This window comes from Sus scrofa, chromosome 2 (assembly GCF_054392235.1).
Source record: "Sus scrofa isolate SSC_HxYL_T2T_F1_AM1 chromosome 2, Sscrofa_HxYL_maternal_Yorkshire_Landrace_v2.0, whole genome shotgun sequence".
Taxonomy (NCBI): domain Eukaryota; kingdom Metazoa; phylum Chordata; class Mammalia; order Artiodactyla; family Suidae; genus Sus; species Sus scrofa.
In genome coordinates this window covers 161,788,899-161,804,371 of record NC_139384.1, presented here as the reverse complement: position 1 = coordinate 161,804,371, position 15,473 = coordinate 161,788,899, and the positions used below count along the sequence as shown (strand labels likewise).

The window sequence follows — 15,473 nt, the reverse complement described above, 5'->3', positions numbered from 1 at the left end:
TCTACCCGGAAACAAGTGATGAAGGCCCTGGGCAGCCAATGGGAGCTGGCCGGCCTTTCTACCTGCCTGGGGAGTTCCCCCTACTCCCCCTGCTCCCCTAAAGGCAGCTTTGACTGCGTGGGGGTATTTCCAGCTTTGTGGCTTTCACTTCCACTTCTCCCAGGTGGGCGGAGTGGCCTCCTGTGGACGAATCAGATTGCTCCTCCGCCCCAACTTCAGGAGGCAAGCCCGGGGCTTGGGGTCCCAGACGTGCCGCCGCCGCCGCCACAGCAGCATCCGCAGCAGCAGCAGCAGCAGGACGACTAGGAAAGACCCCAGGCCAGAACCATGGAGGACCAGCGCGACCTCATCTCCAACCATGAGCAGCTGCCCATGCTGGGCCAGCGCCCCGGGGCCCCCGAGAGGTATGTGTGGGCAGCAGGAGGGCCACCTGGCCCTGGGCCCGTGGTTGTGTGCAGGGGCTTCGGATGGAGCGCTAGGCTGGGAGTTAGAGGTGGTGGGGGTTCGGGCTCTCGCTCCAGCAGCAGCTGGCTGATTCTGAGCAGGTCCCTGGCCCACCCTGGGCTTCGGTTCTCCCTCTTATAAAATAAGGGCCCCTCTAGGGCAGGGCTTTTAACTTTCTTTGCATCATGTGTTTCCCTCCTGAAAGGAGAGCACTGGAGATTCACACAGTCCCCCTGAAGCTGGGCCATGAACCCTAGACTAGAAATTTTGGACCAGATTTTGAAAATACTGTGACTCCAGGATGGAGAAGCAAGTTCTGGAAAGAGAATGGTAGCAACAGCCATTGTCCAGGAGGCCCCTCCGAGTTACCGCGAAGGGCAGGCGTGTTTATGTCAAGGGAGTTGTAGCTGCAGGTGTCCAGAGAGTAACGGAGACTTCTGCCTTCACAGGCGGATCACGGGCGGGCAGGGGAGATGTTGCGGGGGTCGGGAAAGGCCGAGGGGGGTCTGGCTAGATTTCTCCAAGGGGCTGTGGGTCAGGCCCAGCCCGCACCCCTCCCTTGCAGCAGGGGCAGCACGGCCACCGAGGGCCCTTTCCATGTCTCCCTGAAAAGAAAGGGGGTGGTGAGGATGCCGCTTCCCCAGTGCCCCTGCTCCCCAAATAATGTGCGAATCACAGGCACCTGGAAGCGTGATGCCAGCTGTTGCCAGGCAGTCAGGGGTTTGGGAGAGACGCTCGGGATGTCGTGAGGAACCGCATGTGGGCAGGTAGCTGGTGTGTCCTGTGAAAATCCTGGGGCATCGCGTGGCTACGAGGGCTGGATTCCAGCCCAGGTTCGGCTGCCGCCGGGGGCGACTCGCACAGATCTGTGCTGGAGTAGAGATCCCCATTCTCTCTGGGTCTCAGGAGCTAGAGCAGCAGGTCCCTCTCTGTGCACCTGTCTCTAGTCCTCCGTCACTGTGAGTGCTTCCTGTCACTAGTTGTGTGCTGCACATATCACGAAATGCTCAACTCAGTCTTAATTCTTACCGTAACCCTGTGAGTTGGGCACTTTTATTGTTCTCATTTTTATATAAGGGAAAATTGAGACCCTTATTAATAAGTGACTTACCTAAGTTATCACGGCTAGTGAATATGGGAGCCAGAATTTGAACCCAAGACGAATCTGATTCAGGAGTTTGAATTCATTCTACCATCTTCGAGAGGCATGTTCTAGGGAGGGAAGGGGGCTCCCCTCTGAGCTTGGGTCACCCCATGAGTTGCAGACACAGTGTGGGCTCAGTGAACAGAAAGGGTGCCCACTTATCAAATCCTAGTCTAGTTTCCTTTCAGTTCAGTCACTGCTTCAAAAAACTGACCTGGCCTGTTTCAGACCCCTGTGTGAACACTTCTGCCTGGCAACACTTGTGTCATGACTCCCGCCGGCTCTGGTTGGCTCCTGACTTTGGCCACTGTTATTCTTACTCAAGGAGGAAGTGAAGAGTGGGGTGACAAGAGTGGGTGCTCATCCAGAAACAGGGGACAGGCGATCAAGACGCATAAAGAGGAAGGAAACCAGATGCTCAAGTTAGCTATTTAACCCCTTGAGATGAGCGCTCGGTGTGGACGGGTGCTTAGGGCATGGGGGCTGTGGACCCAAGAGCACCACACTCCCTGACTGCATCTCATGGACCAACCTTCTCGATTAAGGGTTGTTCGGTGACTTGCCCCTGGTCCCCGTGCTATTGGAGTGGCAGAGCCAGGATTTTAATCCAGGCTACAGGATGTCCTCCAGGCCTTGGGGGAGACTGAGGTGCAGAGACGGGATGGTGGGGACAGAGCTGGGGCTCGACTGAACATGAGCTGCTGGAGGGGGACCATGAGCTGGAGCCCAGGCAAGACTCAAGCTTGGGTGGACTCATCACCACTTTAGAAGCCGGGCCACCCCTGTTCTTTCAGAAGGTTGAGAAGTAGGACGTGCCTTCCTCACCTGTGTGGTTTCTTCCTTTTCTCCACGCAGCGTTTTGATGCTCTCCTTTCAGACTAACCATCCCTTGGGCTTCGCCGAGGTCCAGAAATCAGAGGACCAGCAGAGGGCCAATGAGAATGAGTCATGTCTGTGATGTCATTAGTAACTAGGCAGAAGGGTCTTCTGGCGTTTCCCACACAGGGTGCGGTCTCACTGCAGTTTCCAGTCGGGTCCAAGTATTCTTTCCTTGGGGTGGGTGGGAGGAAAGCAGACAGGACCTGGGGCAGGACCCTACCATCCCTGTGTACATGTGCCTTCAAAACCGCAATCCCAGGCCAAGAGCTCCATGGGCTTTTGAGATCCACCCACCCCTTGCAGCCAGCCAGAGAGCCCCCAAAACTCTCCCAGGCTCAGGCATATACGCCTGCGGAAGCCCCCCTCCCGGTGCTCACAGTCCAGTCTTAGCTCAGAGACCGACCTCCGAGAGACCGGGGGGAGCTGATGGGGGCCGGCGCAAAGGCCAGAGGGGCGCAGACGTGCTCGGAGCACAGGCAGCGTCTGGGGGAGCGTGTGTTCCCGGGGGTGGGGCTGGTGGGGCGGCGCTGCTCCAGTCGGACCTTGTCCAGTACCCCCAACCCATTCCTAACATGGCAAAGCCTCGCTTCTCTTTTTCAGGTGGGCTGCCCGCTCTGCTGTCTGGGTCCCCCTTCCTTCAGTCTCTGATTTCACTGCAGGGTTGGGGGGGTTGGGGCTGAAAATCTGCTTCCCCAGAGGCGGCCTGATCCTCAGGGCACCCTCTCCTCAACCCCTCATTGCACGGGTGGGACTGAGGCCCTGTACCGTCCCTGGCTCTTCTCCACTAAGCCGAGGCCCCGGGAACCCACCAGGGCGGCTGGAGGGAGGCTCCGGGAGTGTCTTCCAGCTGCAGGTTCACAGGCACTCACTGTGTTGTTAGGGTAGCCAAGGGCGGGGGGCTGGGTGTGGGGGGCTCACCCCCTCTCAGCTCACCCCCAGGGCAGCCACTTCTGCAGTTTCTCCTCTCATCTCTCCCCTCTCGCCCCCAACAGCAAGTGCAGCCGTGGAGCTCTGTACACAGGCTTTTCTGTCCTGGTGGCTCTGCTCCTGGCTGGCCAGGCCACCACCGCCTACTTCCTGTACCAGCAGCAGGGCCGGCTGGACAAGCTGACGGTCACCTCTCAGAACTTGCAGCTGGAGAGCCTGCGGATGAAGCTTCCCAAGCGTGCGTGCCCCACCCCCACTCCTCCCCCTCTGCTCTGGAACCCTGGCCCCTGCCCTGTTGGGGGGGGCGGCTTGGTCCCTCTTCCCTGGGCACAGGCCACACTCACGCTGCCCCTCCCGCTCCCACAGCCTCCAAGCCTTTGAGCAAGATGCGGGTTTCCGCCCCCATGCTGATGCAGGCCCTGCCCATGGAAGGCCCGGAGGTACGGCCGGACAGGCCGGGGCGGGGGGCGGGGGCACCGCGGGCCCTGGCAGAGCACAGCTGGGGAGGGGCTCCTGACCGCGGGGGAGGAAGGGGCGCTCCGGGAGTCGGGAAGGCGAGAGCCCCCTGGGCCCCTGGGACGGGGGCTCAGAGTAGCACAGCTTCCCAGAGCGCCTCCGTCCCTTCTCGGCCCTGGTGTCTATCAAACGTGGGCAACGTCTGTTCTCAAGACTGCCTCCTGTCCACGAAGCCTTGGGCGGGAAAGCGGGTGCCTATGTGACAGAAGCACCAAGGCGGGCGAGTCGTGCCGCGCCAGAGCTCTCCCCTCTGGAGGCAGCAGGGCGGGCCCGGGGAACATCTGGGAAGCCTGCTGCTGGCTCTGCCCCGGGCCTGGCCTGCAGGGCCGTGCTGGTAACCACCTGCCCCCAATCCCTCCTTCTCCGCAGCCTATGCGCAACGCCACCAAGTACGGCAACATGACCCAGGACCACGTGATGCACCTGCTCCTGGTGAGTGAGCGGGGCCAGGCAGGCCTGGCCTCCCAGCCCACCCCCACGGGCCCCAGGCTGCGCGCCAGGACTGGTACCCGCCTGACTGGTGCAGACACGCGGAAGGAGCTCGCTGGCTTTGGGAGGAAAGGCGAGCGTGGCCCTCAGCGTTCTGCAGAGTCCAGCCTCCACTGCCCGCATCCCTGTGTCTGAGCCAAGAAACTATGGCCTGAAGCCTGGAAGTGACTCGCTCAGGATGCCCGCTTTTCCCTCCCGAGGGTTTAGTGCGCGTCTGCCCAGTGCCAGGTGTCGTGCGAGGCTCCAGGCCCCCCCAGTGAGGCAGTCAGACCCCAGCTCCCCGTCCCAGGGGGACCCCAGGCCAGCCCGGGAGGGGTAGGCGACCGGGTGAGGGGGCTGTGCAGAGGGCCCAGCCTCCCGGAGGGACTGGATGAGGTGGGGGAGGAGCTCCTGGAGGAAGCAGACCCGAGGGACGCAGAGGAGCCTGCCAGCAGGAGGAGAGCTGGGGTCGTTGACAGCACCGGGTCCGCAGACTCCCAGCCCTGCGGTCCCGTAGCTGAGCGGCTGGACCCCTCCGCCCTCCTCCCAGCAGCTCCGGCACCCGAGGCCCTGGGCCCATCCCTCAGCAGACGGGGGGCCTGGGGGCCCGGGCGGCGCGTGAACCCTGCCTGCCTGGCAGCCCTTTAACCCTCCTTCCCGCCTTGCGACCCTGCAGAAGTCTGACCCCCTGGGAGTGTACCCGAAGCTGAAGGGGAGCCTCCCAGAAAATCTGAAGCACCTCAAGAACACCATGGACGGTGTGAACTGGAAGGTCAGCAGCGGCCCCGCACCGGGGGCCCTCCCTCCCGATGCCCAGAGCAGCCCCGGAGAGCTGGGCTAAGAGGGGAAGCCACCTGCAGGGAGCTGGAGGCGGCCTTGCCAGCATCTCCCAGGGCCGGAGTGGCAGGGTGCCTGGAGGCGAGGAGCCGTGCGGCCAAGCCCGTGGGCCTGAGTGGGCGCCAGGGCCCGCTGGTGCCCCGTGTCCGTCCCCAGGGGCGAGAGTGGGCGGGGAGGGGCTGCTGGGCCTGACCCTCTGCCTTTATCCCTCTCAGCTCTTTGAGAACTGGCTGCGTCAGTGGCTCTTGTTTGAAATGAGCAAGAACTCGCTGGAGGAGACACCCTTTGAGGTTCCGCCAAAAGGTAGAGAATTGGTGCCGGGGTGGGGTGGGGTGGGGATGCGGCGTTTCTGGGCGCCCGGTCCACGCACAGCGCTCTCGGCCTCTCGGCTCTCACTCTGGCTCCCCTGCCTGGTCTCCTGGGCCGACTGCCCCCCGCCCCGCGGGGGATGCTCCTGCAGAGGACCCAGGACTTCCCAGGGGTCACGGCAGGGACCGTCCCCGTCCAGCACTGCCTCCCGCAGGGTCCCATGAGGGGGCTGGGCTCATGACCCGGCCCCTCGGCGGGGGGCACCTCACACAGCCAGCAGGCTCCAGCGCGGAGGGCCCGGAGTTTCCCGGCTCACGGGCAGCGTGTACCAGCCTCTCCAGCCCCGACGCCTTTGCGAGTTGGGTTTTTATCCCGGAGCTGATGGGCTGTGCACGTGGACCTGTCTCTTCCCTCTGGGCTGCGGTTTTAGAGGTGGGGGACCCACGGCCCACCCTCCCTGGGCCTCTGATCCCCGCATCAGATTCCGAGAGGGCACCCTGGGCGCTGTCTCCCCCACTGCCAGCCAGCGTCTGCCTCCCTCCCAGGAGCCCTCACATGGCACCCGCTTCTCCCTGGATACTCTGGTGAGGGAAGCCCAAACTCGCCATGATGCCCACAGCTTTTGTCTAGAAATCGGAATTTCGGGCGATGCTAGACTCCAGCGGGCCCTGGGCGTCAGAAGGAATCTCGTTCTCGAACGAGCCGCACGGCCGTTCGCTTCCTCTTGGGTCCGGGACCTGGGCCCAGGCCTGTTTCCCCGTCTGCGCCGGGGGTAGTAGGACAGGGCCACCTGAGCAGAGGGCGGAGGCCCCAGCAGTGGTGCGTGGGCTCTGGTTCTGAGACCCTGGCCCAGAGCTGCTCGCTCACTGCAGTCGCCGTGCCTGTCGCTCCAGTACTGACCAAGTGCCAGGAAGAGGTCAGCCGTGTCCCCGCCGTCCACCCGGGCATGTTCAGGCCCAAGTGCGACGAGGACGGCAACTACATGCCGCTCCAGTGCTACGGGAGCATCGGCTTCTGCTGGTGCGTCTTCCCCAACGGCACCGAGGTCCCGCACACCAGGAGCCGCGGGCGCCACAGCTGCAGCGGTAAGCGGTGGCCTCGGCGCCAGGAGCAGGAGGGCCCAGGGCCAGGACGGCAAGGCGGCCACTCCTGGGGGCAGCCTCTGGCTGTACGCCCACCTGTCTGCCCCTCACATCCGCGCTCCTGTCTGATCCGATCTGTACCCGTCAAAGCGCCGCCCGGCCACGCAGCCAGGCCTCCAGACCCGCGTCCTTCCTCACTCACTTCCCGGCCACACTGCACGGCCCCTGCCTGCCATCCGGCAAGCATCCCTGCTTGGCCAGGCGCCGGGCCTGCGGCGAGATGGGCTAGAACGAGCCCACCCAGGCCCCTGCCAGCGGTGCCCCAGGCTGGCCTGCGCTGACAGGGGACCCTCTGCTCCTTTGCAGACCCACTGGAGACGGAGGACCTGTCGTCCGGGCTGGGCGTGACCAAGCAGGATCTCGGCCAAGGTAAGGGCCCTGCCTCCCAGCAGCCCAACCCCAGAGGGGCTGACGTCCCCCAGCACCCATCTGGCAGAGGAGGCCGGGGGCTGGGGGTCTCAGGGGCTCCGACAGGCAGGCCTTGTCCTCACGTAGGAGGGTGAGGCCACAGGGTGCTGGGGCGGGGGGAGCAGGGACAGTAGGGGACCCCAACCCTAAGCCACTGCCCCTCTCTCCAGTCATCCTGTAAGACCAGCAGACGCCAGCCCCCAGCCCTGCGTGGCCACAGCTTGCCTGCCCCCCACCCTCCCTGCCGCCCCCACCTGCACTTCATCCCATGGGCCTCTGGCACCTGGCTCGCCGTCCTCCCTGGACACCTCACGTCTCTTCAGAAGGCCAAGGATGAACGACACAGGGAGGCCCTGCTGCCCACAGCTCCATCCGCTAGCAGGGACACAGGGCCCCGGGGACAGCCCGTGAGCGGGGCTGGTGCCACTCCTGACACCTTGAGCTCCAACATGGCGGCTGTCCATGGATGAGGCGGGCAGGTGCCTGGGGACGGGTCCGCTCGATCCCAAACCCCCACAAGGACAGCTTTGCTGTCTCCTCCCCTGGTGGCCTCAGCTTCGCTGCCCGTTACCTGGGGAGACGGGCCAAGCCTTTGTGTGTCCCCAGCATCAGCCACCCACGGCCCCTCCTCACCCCCTGCCCGCCCCACATCCCTGTGCACAGTCAGGCTCGGCTCAGCCCCCGGCCACGGCTTCTGTGAGAATAAAAGGTAGTGAGTAGGACACCTGAGGCTCTGTCTGGTGGCTCTGGGCGTCTGGCTCGTTCACTGGGGGCTGCTTGGAGGCCTCTGGTCTCCCCCGGGGCGGGGGGGGCGCACAGCCCGAAGCCCCAGCGCAGGTGCCTGCAGGGCTGGCCGGGCCTTGCGGGTGCGTCTATGGCCCCGGACACATGGCTTCCACGGCTCAGGCACAGCAACTCCCTCTACCCCAACGGACGGACTCGCTCCCAACTCTTCCAGCTCGCGTTGCTCTGGGTCCAGCCTCCATTCCCTCACGTCCCGGGGGCCACTTTTAAGGACATCGTGAGTGCCGGGACAGGCTGGCAGCTGCACGGTCCGACGTCGGGACGGCCAGGAAATGGGGGCTGCGGCCTGTGTCCCACTTTAAAGGGCAGCGGCTTGTTGCCAGGTGGGCGGAGGCCCCGGTGGTCACCAGTTCAGTGACAGCCCCGTCTGAGCTTAGAGCCCAAGGCGACGCGGCTCTGCGGCCTGTTCTAGACCAGCGCCCTCGGGGAGGGCCGCTCCCGGGGACCCCAAGCTGAGGCACAGTCAGACGCCGCCAGGCTCTCCCAGGCGTCCACGGCTCGGCGCTGTGGCCACACGGCAGCTCGCTGTCCCCTGTAGGCCTCTCAGGGCCCGGAGGGAGCTCCGTGACCCGGGGCCACGTGCTGCTCTGGGCCCAGGGACGCGGGCCGCCAAGTCCTGTGGAGCCGCCCTGACCCTGTTCGTGTCCCTCCGCCTCTCGCCTGCGTGGGCACAGAACCCCTGTCACCGAGACGCGAGGGCCAGTCAGCCCTACCTGGTCCTCCTGCCCCTGGTGAGCCTGCCAGCCACGCTCCACCGGGCGCCGCCCGCCTCCCTCCCGAAGCGGACTCGGAGGCCGTCCCTGCCCCCTTCCTAGTTCTTGCTTCTGGGTAGCGGCCCGAGGTTCCCCAGCATCTGCAACAACTCGGGCCCTCCTTAGGCTAGACGCCGCCTCCTCCAGGAAGGCTTCCCCCGTCCAGTTCAGTACCGGGCCTTCCCTGAGTCCCCCTCTGGCCAACTGGGTCTCACCGAACACGGCACCTCACGATCCGGGCGCGCAGAGTCCCGAACGAGCCCTGAGCTACGGGCGGCTCACCTCACGCCTGCTCGGCGGCCCCTCCCGAGGACAGCGGTGGCCCAGCGGCCCTGGGGACGCGGCACCTAAACTTCAAGTCCTTTATTTGCTGAGTTCTTACAAAAGGCCCGCAAATGGACGGGCAGAGACAAGGACAGGCACCAGCTCGCGGGAGACCAGGGGCCGAGCTGCGTGGGGTCCGCGGGGCGGAGGCGGACAGTCCGGGGGCCTCAGAAGGAGGGCAGGTCACTTAAAAAAATAGCTCTATACTGTACACGTCCGTGTGAAGCGTCCTGTGCCCGAAGAGAAGCCGGGGCAGTGACGGGAGCCGGGGTGCTTCCTCCTCCTCCCCGGGCCGGCTCTGCAGGGCCCGCGCCGGCCGCCGCCGTCTGCGGAGGGAAGTTAAAGGCTCGATTCACCGCGCGGGAGCCGCGAGGAGAGGTGCGGGGCCGGCCACACTCGGCCGAGACCCCGGCAGGAGGCAAGAGCCCAACGCGAGCTTTCTTGACATCTCTCTCCATCAAGGAGAACAGAAGAAAAGCCACACCGGGCACCTCAGCATCGGGGGGACCTGGGCCCAGATCCAGTCCCGGGCCGGTCCCCAGTTTGGGCCGCATCACCCCATTTACAGGTGGGGCCAGCTCGGCTGGGCCGAGCACGTACCCCCTTCACCACCGCCGAGGAAGCAGCAGCCTGGCTGATTCGGAGAAAACCCATGAGAAAGGCCCTCAAGTTACAAAACCCTAGAGGGACGGCAGGAGACAGGCCGAGCGGCCCCGGAGCCCGAGCCTTATCCGCACATACGGGGGCCCCACCCAGGCGCCCGCCTGCCCGGCCCTGCCCTGCGCTGCTGTCTGGCAGGACCCCCTGGAGGCTGCGGCTCCCCGCTGACCTGCGGGAGCGGACCCTTCCTCGCACACCCTTCTCCTGGGGCTGCCCCACGGTCACCCTGGGGGCTGGGGCCCGGGCTGCAGGGTCCCCCCCACCAGAGGGACGGGCAGCAGGGCTCCGGGCTGGAGGCGTACCTGCCACCTGGCGTCCTCAGACGGTTTGCTCTGCCGTCTTCTTCTGCAAGGAGAGAGGGGTGAGCGGCTTCCCTACGGAGCGCGGCCCGTGCAGGCTGCCCGCCCCGGAGGGGACGTGACAGCGCAGACGCTCGGCTCTTCCCGCCGCAGCGAGAACAGCAGCTGCGTGCGCGGAAGGTGCCGCAGCCCCACTCGGCCCGCCAGCCCCCTGCCCGCCGGGGCCGACACAGCGGAGGGATAGTGTCCTCTCCCTGCAGACCTGCCACAGCCTCCCGGCCCTGCGCACGCGACGGTGCGCGTGTGTGACTGCGTGCGTGCACGTGACTGCGTGCGCATGTGTGACTGCATGTGTGCATGTGTGACTGTGCATGTGTGACCGCATGTGTGCACGTGTGACTGCGTGCGCGCGTGTGACTGCGTGTGCGCGTGTGACTGCGTGTGTGCGCCCCTCTGTCTCTGCCTCCTGAGGATGTCCTTCTGCTTCACAGGACAGACCACTGCCCCGGCTCCTGCGCACAGACCTCCCTCAGCTGCACGGGCCGGGGCCGGGGCCCTTGTCTGGCCCGAGACTTCTCTGGAATTCATCATACCTTTTTCTTCTTTTTCTTCTGACAGGGCGAGTCGGGGGCTTTGGTTGATGCCTTTTTTGCTTTCTTCTTCTTTTCCCTTTTTTCCTTGTCTTTTTTTTCTAAGGGAAGAAAATAAACTTGCTAAACAACAGCCTTGTGGGTCAGCGTTGGGGACACACACAAGCCAGGGTTTCGGGGGCCCTAGAGCCACCGCCCGCCCCCCCCTCCCCGCCAACCTTGGGAACCATCACGACTCAGGCCAGGCCTCTGTGACACCGGCCCTGGCCCTTGGCCCCTCTCCTTGGGCCACCCAGACTATTAACCCGCTTGGCAAAACTTCAACACATTTATCTTTTTTTGTCTCTTCCACCTGCACTTGCGGCAGGTGGACGTTCCTGGGCAAGGAACCTCCCAGTCGCAAACTGCAGCTGTGACCTAGGCCTTAGCTGTGGCAATGCCTGGTCCTTAATCCGCTGTGCTACAGTGAGAACTCTGCTATACATATATTTTTAAAAAATGCTTTTTTTTGGCCTTTTAGGGTGACGCCTATGGCATATGGAGGTTCCCAGGCCACAGCCACGCGGGATCTGAGCCACGTCTGAGACCTACACCACGGCTCACAGCAACGTGGGATCCTTGACCCACTAAGGGAGGCCAGGGATCAAACCCACGTCCTCACGGATACTAGGCGGATTCGTTTCCCAAGCCACGATGGGACTCCTGTGTGGACCTATTTTAACAGAACGCTTTCTATCTGCACACTGGGAATGAAACACCCGCCATTGCACAGGCTGGCGTGAGGGTCGGAGGCGGCCCTGCACATCGGCCAGAGTGCAGAGTGCTGCTGTCCAAGAGCTGAGACGCAGGTGCGTGGCTGTGGTACCCGTGAGGCCGCACACAGCTCCACGAAAGGACATGCCCGGGGCTGCAGGCACCTCAGCCCCTGGGCAGTGGCGGCCCTGTGGTCCCGAACCTGGCTCTGGCTCTGCCGATCCTGCCCCGTGACCCTGGACAAGCCAGCCTCGGCCCCGTGCTGGCCAAGGGCTGCCCGCCCGCGTGGGGACAGCTCCCAGCAGGGCGGCGGGAACACTTACTCTTGTCGGGCTTCTTCTTCTCCTTCTTGCTCCTTGGGGCGCCCTGGTCTCCTCCCTCACCCTTCACCATCCCCGGCTCCCCTTCCAGCTTCTCTTTGGCCCCCTGGGAGCCGGGAGCCTCCTTCTCCTGCTTCTCCTTGCTGGCACCGCCAGCCCTGTCCCTCTTGGGCTTCCCCTGGCAAGTCCTGGGGGCCTTGTCCGGGGAGACGGCACGCTCCCCGCCTTCCCCAGCCGCCAGCTGCTTCTTCTTCTTGCTCTTGGGGGCCTTGGCGGCCGTCTGGTCCTCTGACAGCTTCCGCTTGCGGCCCTTGCGGCGGCCTTCCCTGGCAGCATCGGCAGCCTTCCTCCTCTCCTGCTCCAGCAGCTCCGTCAGCACCTTGGCCACGGAGGCCTGCACGTGCGCCTCGCTCAGGGGCCAGGGTTCGCCCAGCAGCCGCCGGGCAATGTCATGCTGCAGAGCCAGCCTGGAGGCCTGGGGGCTCTCGGGCCCCTCCCGGGGTCTCTGCGGTGTGGCGCCAGCCTCTCCTCTGCCTGCGGAGAGAGGACCTGGGGTCACGGGTCCGGGAGAACTGGGAAGGACCTCGGGGGCTGCAAGCCGGGGCTCGGCGCAGAGCTGACCGTGGGGCCCTGGGCCTCCTCCTCACACTGGACACCAAGTTCAGGCTGGGGATGCACAGAAACCCCATGATGTTCGCAAAGGCATGGATCTACCAACAAGGTCAAGGCTGAACAAGAGACACGGTGTCTTCTGTTCGGAGTCGGCGCGGGGAGGCCGACCAGGCTCCGGGACCGCCGGCCCAGGGGTAGCTTCCCTGTCTGTCAAACGACCGCCGAGCCCGCGCTCTAAGTCCGTCCGTCCCCAACACGGGGCCGCGCAGCTGGCGCACAGGTGCACACAGCGGGCCCACGGCCCTGCGTGGTGGGGCTCGGGTGCTGGTGGCAGACACAGCGGCCGAGCCAGCAGGTCTCCTGCCTCCACCCCCTGCTGCAGCCACGTCTAGAGCCCTCATGCCTCTGCTGGCCTTCGACAGCTGCCGACTACCCGGGAGGAAGACCCTCTGCAGCCCCCACGTCTCCCTGCTGTAGCTGCCGCTCTGAGGAGCAAGTGAGCAGCACCGGCCGAGCGGCAGCGCATGTGCCCGGGATGCCGGCGTGGGGCTCAGCAGACGCCCCACCCGCCTCAGGCCCCCAGGGGGCCTCAGGGCACATTCGGGAGGTGCTGGGGACGGCTTCCTGCGGAGCAGTTGGCACCGTAGCAGCTCGGGTGCCAGAGCCCTGGTGGCAGGGGAAGCGGGCAGACTGGGTCTGGGGCAGATGCAGGCCCAGCTCTCTGCACCTGGCTCCTTAGCGAGGACAGGGGGCGGCGAGGAAAGGCTGAGGGGCAGGGCGGGGCTTGGCATCTTCCTCCCCGGCAACCCGGAGCGTCCCCTCCTGACGTGTGCTTTCGTGCCCGCAGAGGCAGCGGCGGCTCCTGCCCTAAGCCAGGAGACCCGAGCACTCGGTTGCCTCCAAATGCCACGTGACTGCTTCCCACTGCGCCATTTTCTATGTGACGCCAGCTGGATGCATCAAGCCCTGCCCTGAATGGTTAAGGCACTGAGGCCCCAGGTGGCCACGAGCTTGTCTGGGACGTGAGAGAGCATCGTCTATCACTGGGGGTCACTGCCACGTACTGGAGACCTCCCCACACGGGGCCCCACCTTCTGTCTGAGCCACCCTGCGTCCCTCCACCTGCACCCACCTGCCAAGGTGCACCTCCTCCAGGGCGCGGCCTCCTAGCGGGCGCCCACTTCCCACAGTGCGTGGGCCCCTTCCACTGCTGAGCACCCACCCTGATGTGGGGCGCCAGGCCCCACCTGGGGGCCCTGCTGGCAGACAGGACCACGCTGGGGGGACTGCACGCGAGGGGGGAGGGGTCCACTGCCCTGTCCCTCCCGCCCTCGGCTCACCTGACTTTGGGGACGTGGTGCCTGCTGCTCTTGGGGCCTCAGCACCCCGCTTGCCGCCTAGCGCATCTTTGGTGGCCGGAGGAGACGAAACTGAGGGGCTGGGGGCTGGTTTGGGAGTGGTCTTTGAAGCCTGGGAGGTGCCTGGAGTCAGTCCAGGGGTCACATAACCTGAGAGGAGAGACTGAAGAAGCCCCGTGTGAAAGCTGCCAGGCTGCCCCCCTCAGCCTAGGGCGGCCCGTTAGGAGGACGGGGACCCCTGGGCAGGTGGCACATCGGCCGATCTTCACTGAGACACGTTTTAAACAGGAAGGTTTGCTATCCTATCACTGCTGCAAATGGAAAAGCACTAGCGCGCCACGTACAGACAATGACCGGAAAGGAAACTCCACCTGTTAACGACTGTATCTGGGGATCACCTAAAATCAAGGTAAGCCTTGCTACAGACTCCGAGAGTCTGTTTCCCAAACCTCACGCTGAAAGGGGGCCTTGGGGAGGGCCAGCCTGGCTCCACGCAGACAGGACCCCGCCAGGGCCCCCAGGAAGAGGAGGGCCAGGGCCCCGACCGGCGGTTACCTGGGAAGGTGCCACCACCTCGTCGTCACTCGACTCTGCTGTGGTTTCTTCCACCAGGGTCTCCTTCCTGGCTGGGGCTGCACCTACCGGAGGAGCACAGGTGGCCTGCTGGAGTCCCAGGTACCCCTGCCAGCTGGGCATGGAGAGCCCTTCGGGGGGTCCCGGGACAGCCTGGGCCCTGTGCGCAGCTTCATCTGCTCCCACTGCTCCTTCCCAGGTTAACTGCGACTCACAGCATTTCAGGTGAGGCAGCTGAATGCCAAAGCTTCGAATTCCCAGGGGAGGCGTGGCCCTGGGACCTGAGGGGTCAGTGACAGGAGCCTGAAGCCCAAAGGTGTCTGGCATCTCGTGGAGGCCCAGGCTGGCCACCGGACGAGTGGAGATGCAGAGCGAGGCCTGAGCCTCAGGCTGCACCAGGACCCTTACCCGGCCCGGGGGCCCCCGGGGCCACCCGGGGCCCCGCAGCGTCGTCCTCGCTCCCCGAAGAGCTGCTGCTGCTGCCGTCCTCGCTGTCCTCTGAGGTCCCAGAGGCCTTGGCCTTGGGGCGTTTTGAGGGAGGGGCTGCAGGAACCCCAGGCTTTCTGAGCTCGTTGGCCCCTCTGGTCTGTGCAGGGGCGCTCTGGGGACGTGTCGTGGGGAGTGTCCCCAGACCGTCGGTCTAGTTTGGAGAGAGAGCGGAAGGAACAATCAGGGGGCAGGATCGGGGCCTGCTGAGCAGCTCAGTCAAGGGCAGGCACCGTGTGACCTGCTCTGCACATGGGCCTCATTGAACCCCCGTGGCTGAGACGGGCGGCAGAAGCCGAGCAGGCGGGTGCGGGCACTAGGGCCCCCGGGCAGCTAGGTGCTGGTGCCAGGTCCCCCTGTGGTCTCGGACCACTGTGCCCTCCGCGCTGGGCCTGCCCACCCCCGCTGCCCAGCTCACCGCACTCGAGGACGGGGTCCTGGCGGCAGCAGGGCGGCCCTCACTGGCTTTCTGGGCGAGGACCTTCAGGGCGGCCTGGGTCAGCGGGAGGTCAGCTGGGCTCCTCTTGGTCACCTGTCGGGGCCGAAGGCAGCCTGAGACTCCCAGGTCCTCCAGATGCCACCCAGGCCACCCGGGGCCAGTTCCTGCCCAGCAGGGGGAGGGCCCCAGAGCTGCAGGAGGAAATGTGGGCCTGAGGGCACGGAGCACTGCCGCCACCTGGGCAGAAAGCGGGGCCGCGAGCTCCTCTCGCTCTCGGGCCCCAGGTCCCAAGGCCTGATCGGAGCCTTCACCGGGGAGGCCCTGGGCCTCCAGCCTGGCGGCTGCGACAGCCAGTCTCCTGCTTCCCACAGCCGCCAGTAGCCAAGGAGAGAAGTGGCCGCGGGGCCTCGCTGAGACCTGGGGGCTCAG

At 65.1% G+C, this 15,473-nt stretch overlaps 2 protein-coding genes across 6 annotated transcripts in view; one reads left to right on the top strand and one right to left on the bottom strand.

Moving 5' to 3' along the window:
- Window positions 1-240: 240 nt before the first annotated feature.
- On the top strand, window positions 241-7,797 carry CD74 (CD74 molecule). 2 transcript variants are annotated; one of them, NM_001435278.1, is given in 9 exon segments: window positions 241-404; window positions 3,460-3,632; window positions 3,761-3,834; window positions 4,280-4,342; window positions 5,055-5,150; window positions 5,431-5,518; window positions 6,418-6,609; window positions 6,973-7,035; window positions 7,245-7,797. In NM_001435278.1, coding segments are annotated over 9 exon segments (837 nt in total). In that variant the 5' UTR covers window positions 241-327; the 3' UTR covers window positions 7,256-7,797.
- Window positions 7,798-8,978: 1,181 nt separating this feature from the next.
- The window catches only part of TCOF1 (treacle ribosome biogenesis factor 1), a 32,740-nt gene continuing 26,245 nt past the window's right edge, over window positions 8,979-15,473 (bottom strand). For 2 of the 4 annotated variants that reach the window (XM_021085022.2, XM_085015076.1), the window contains 8 exons: window positions 15,024-15,137; window positions 14,528-14,759; window positions 14,102-14,184; window positions 13,529-13,709; window positions 11,580-12,110; window positions 10,507-10,604; window positions 9,917-9,959; window positions 8,979-9,280 (listed from right to left, as the gene is read on the bottom strand). In XM_021085022.2, coding sequence (XP_020940681.2) covers window positions 9,933-9,959; window positions 10,507-10,604; window positions 11,580-12,110; window positions 13,529-13,709; window positions 14,102-14,184; window positions 14,528-14,759; window positions 15,024-15,137 — 1,266 coding nt within the window. In that variant the 3' untranslated portion in view covers window positions 8,979-9,280; window positions 9,917-9,932. Of the gene's footprint in view, window positions 9,281-9,916; window positions 9,960-10,506; window positions 10,605-11,579; window positions 12,111-13,528; window positions 13,710-14,101; window positions 14,185-14,527; window positions 14,760-15,023; window positions 15,138-15,473 lie in introns of those variants that run through there. The other 2 variants (XR_014839146.1, XR_014839145.1) reach the window with 1 other exon arrangement.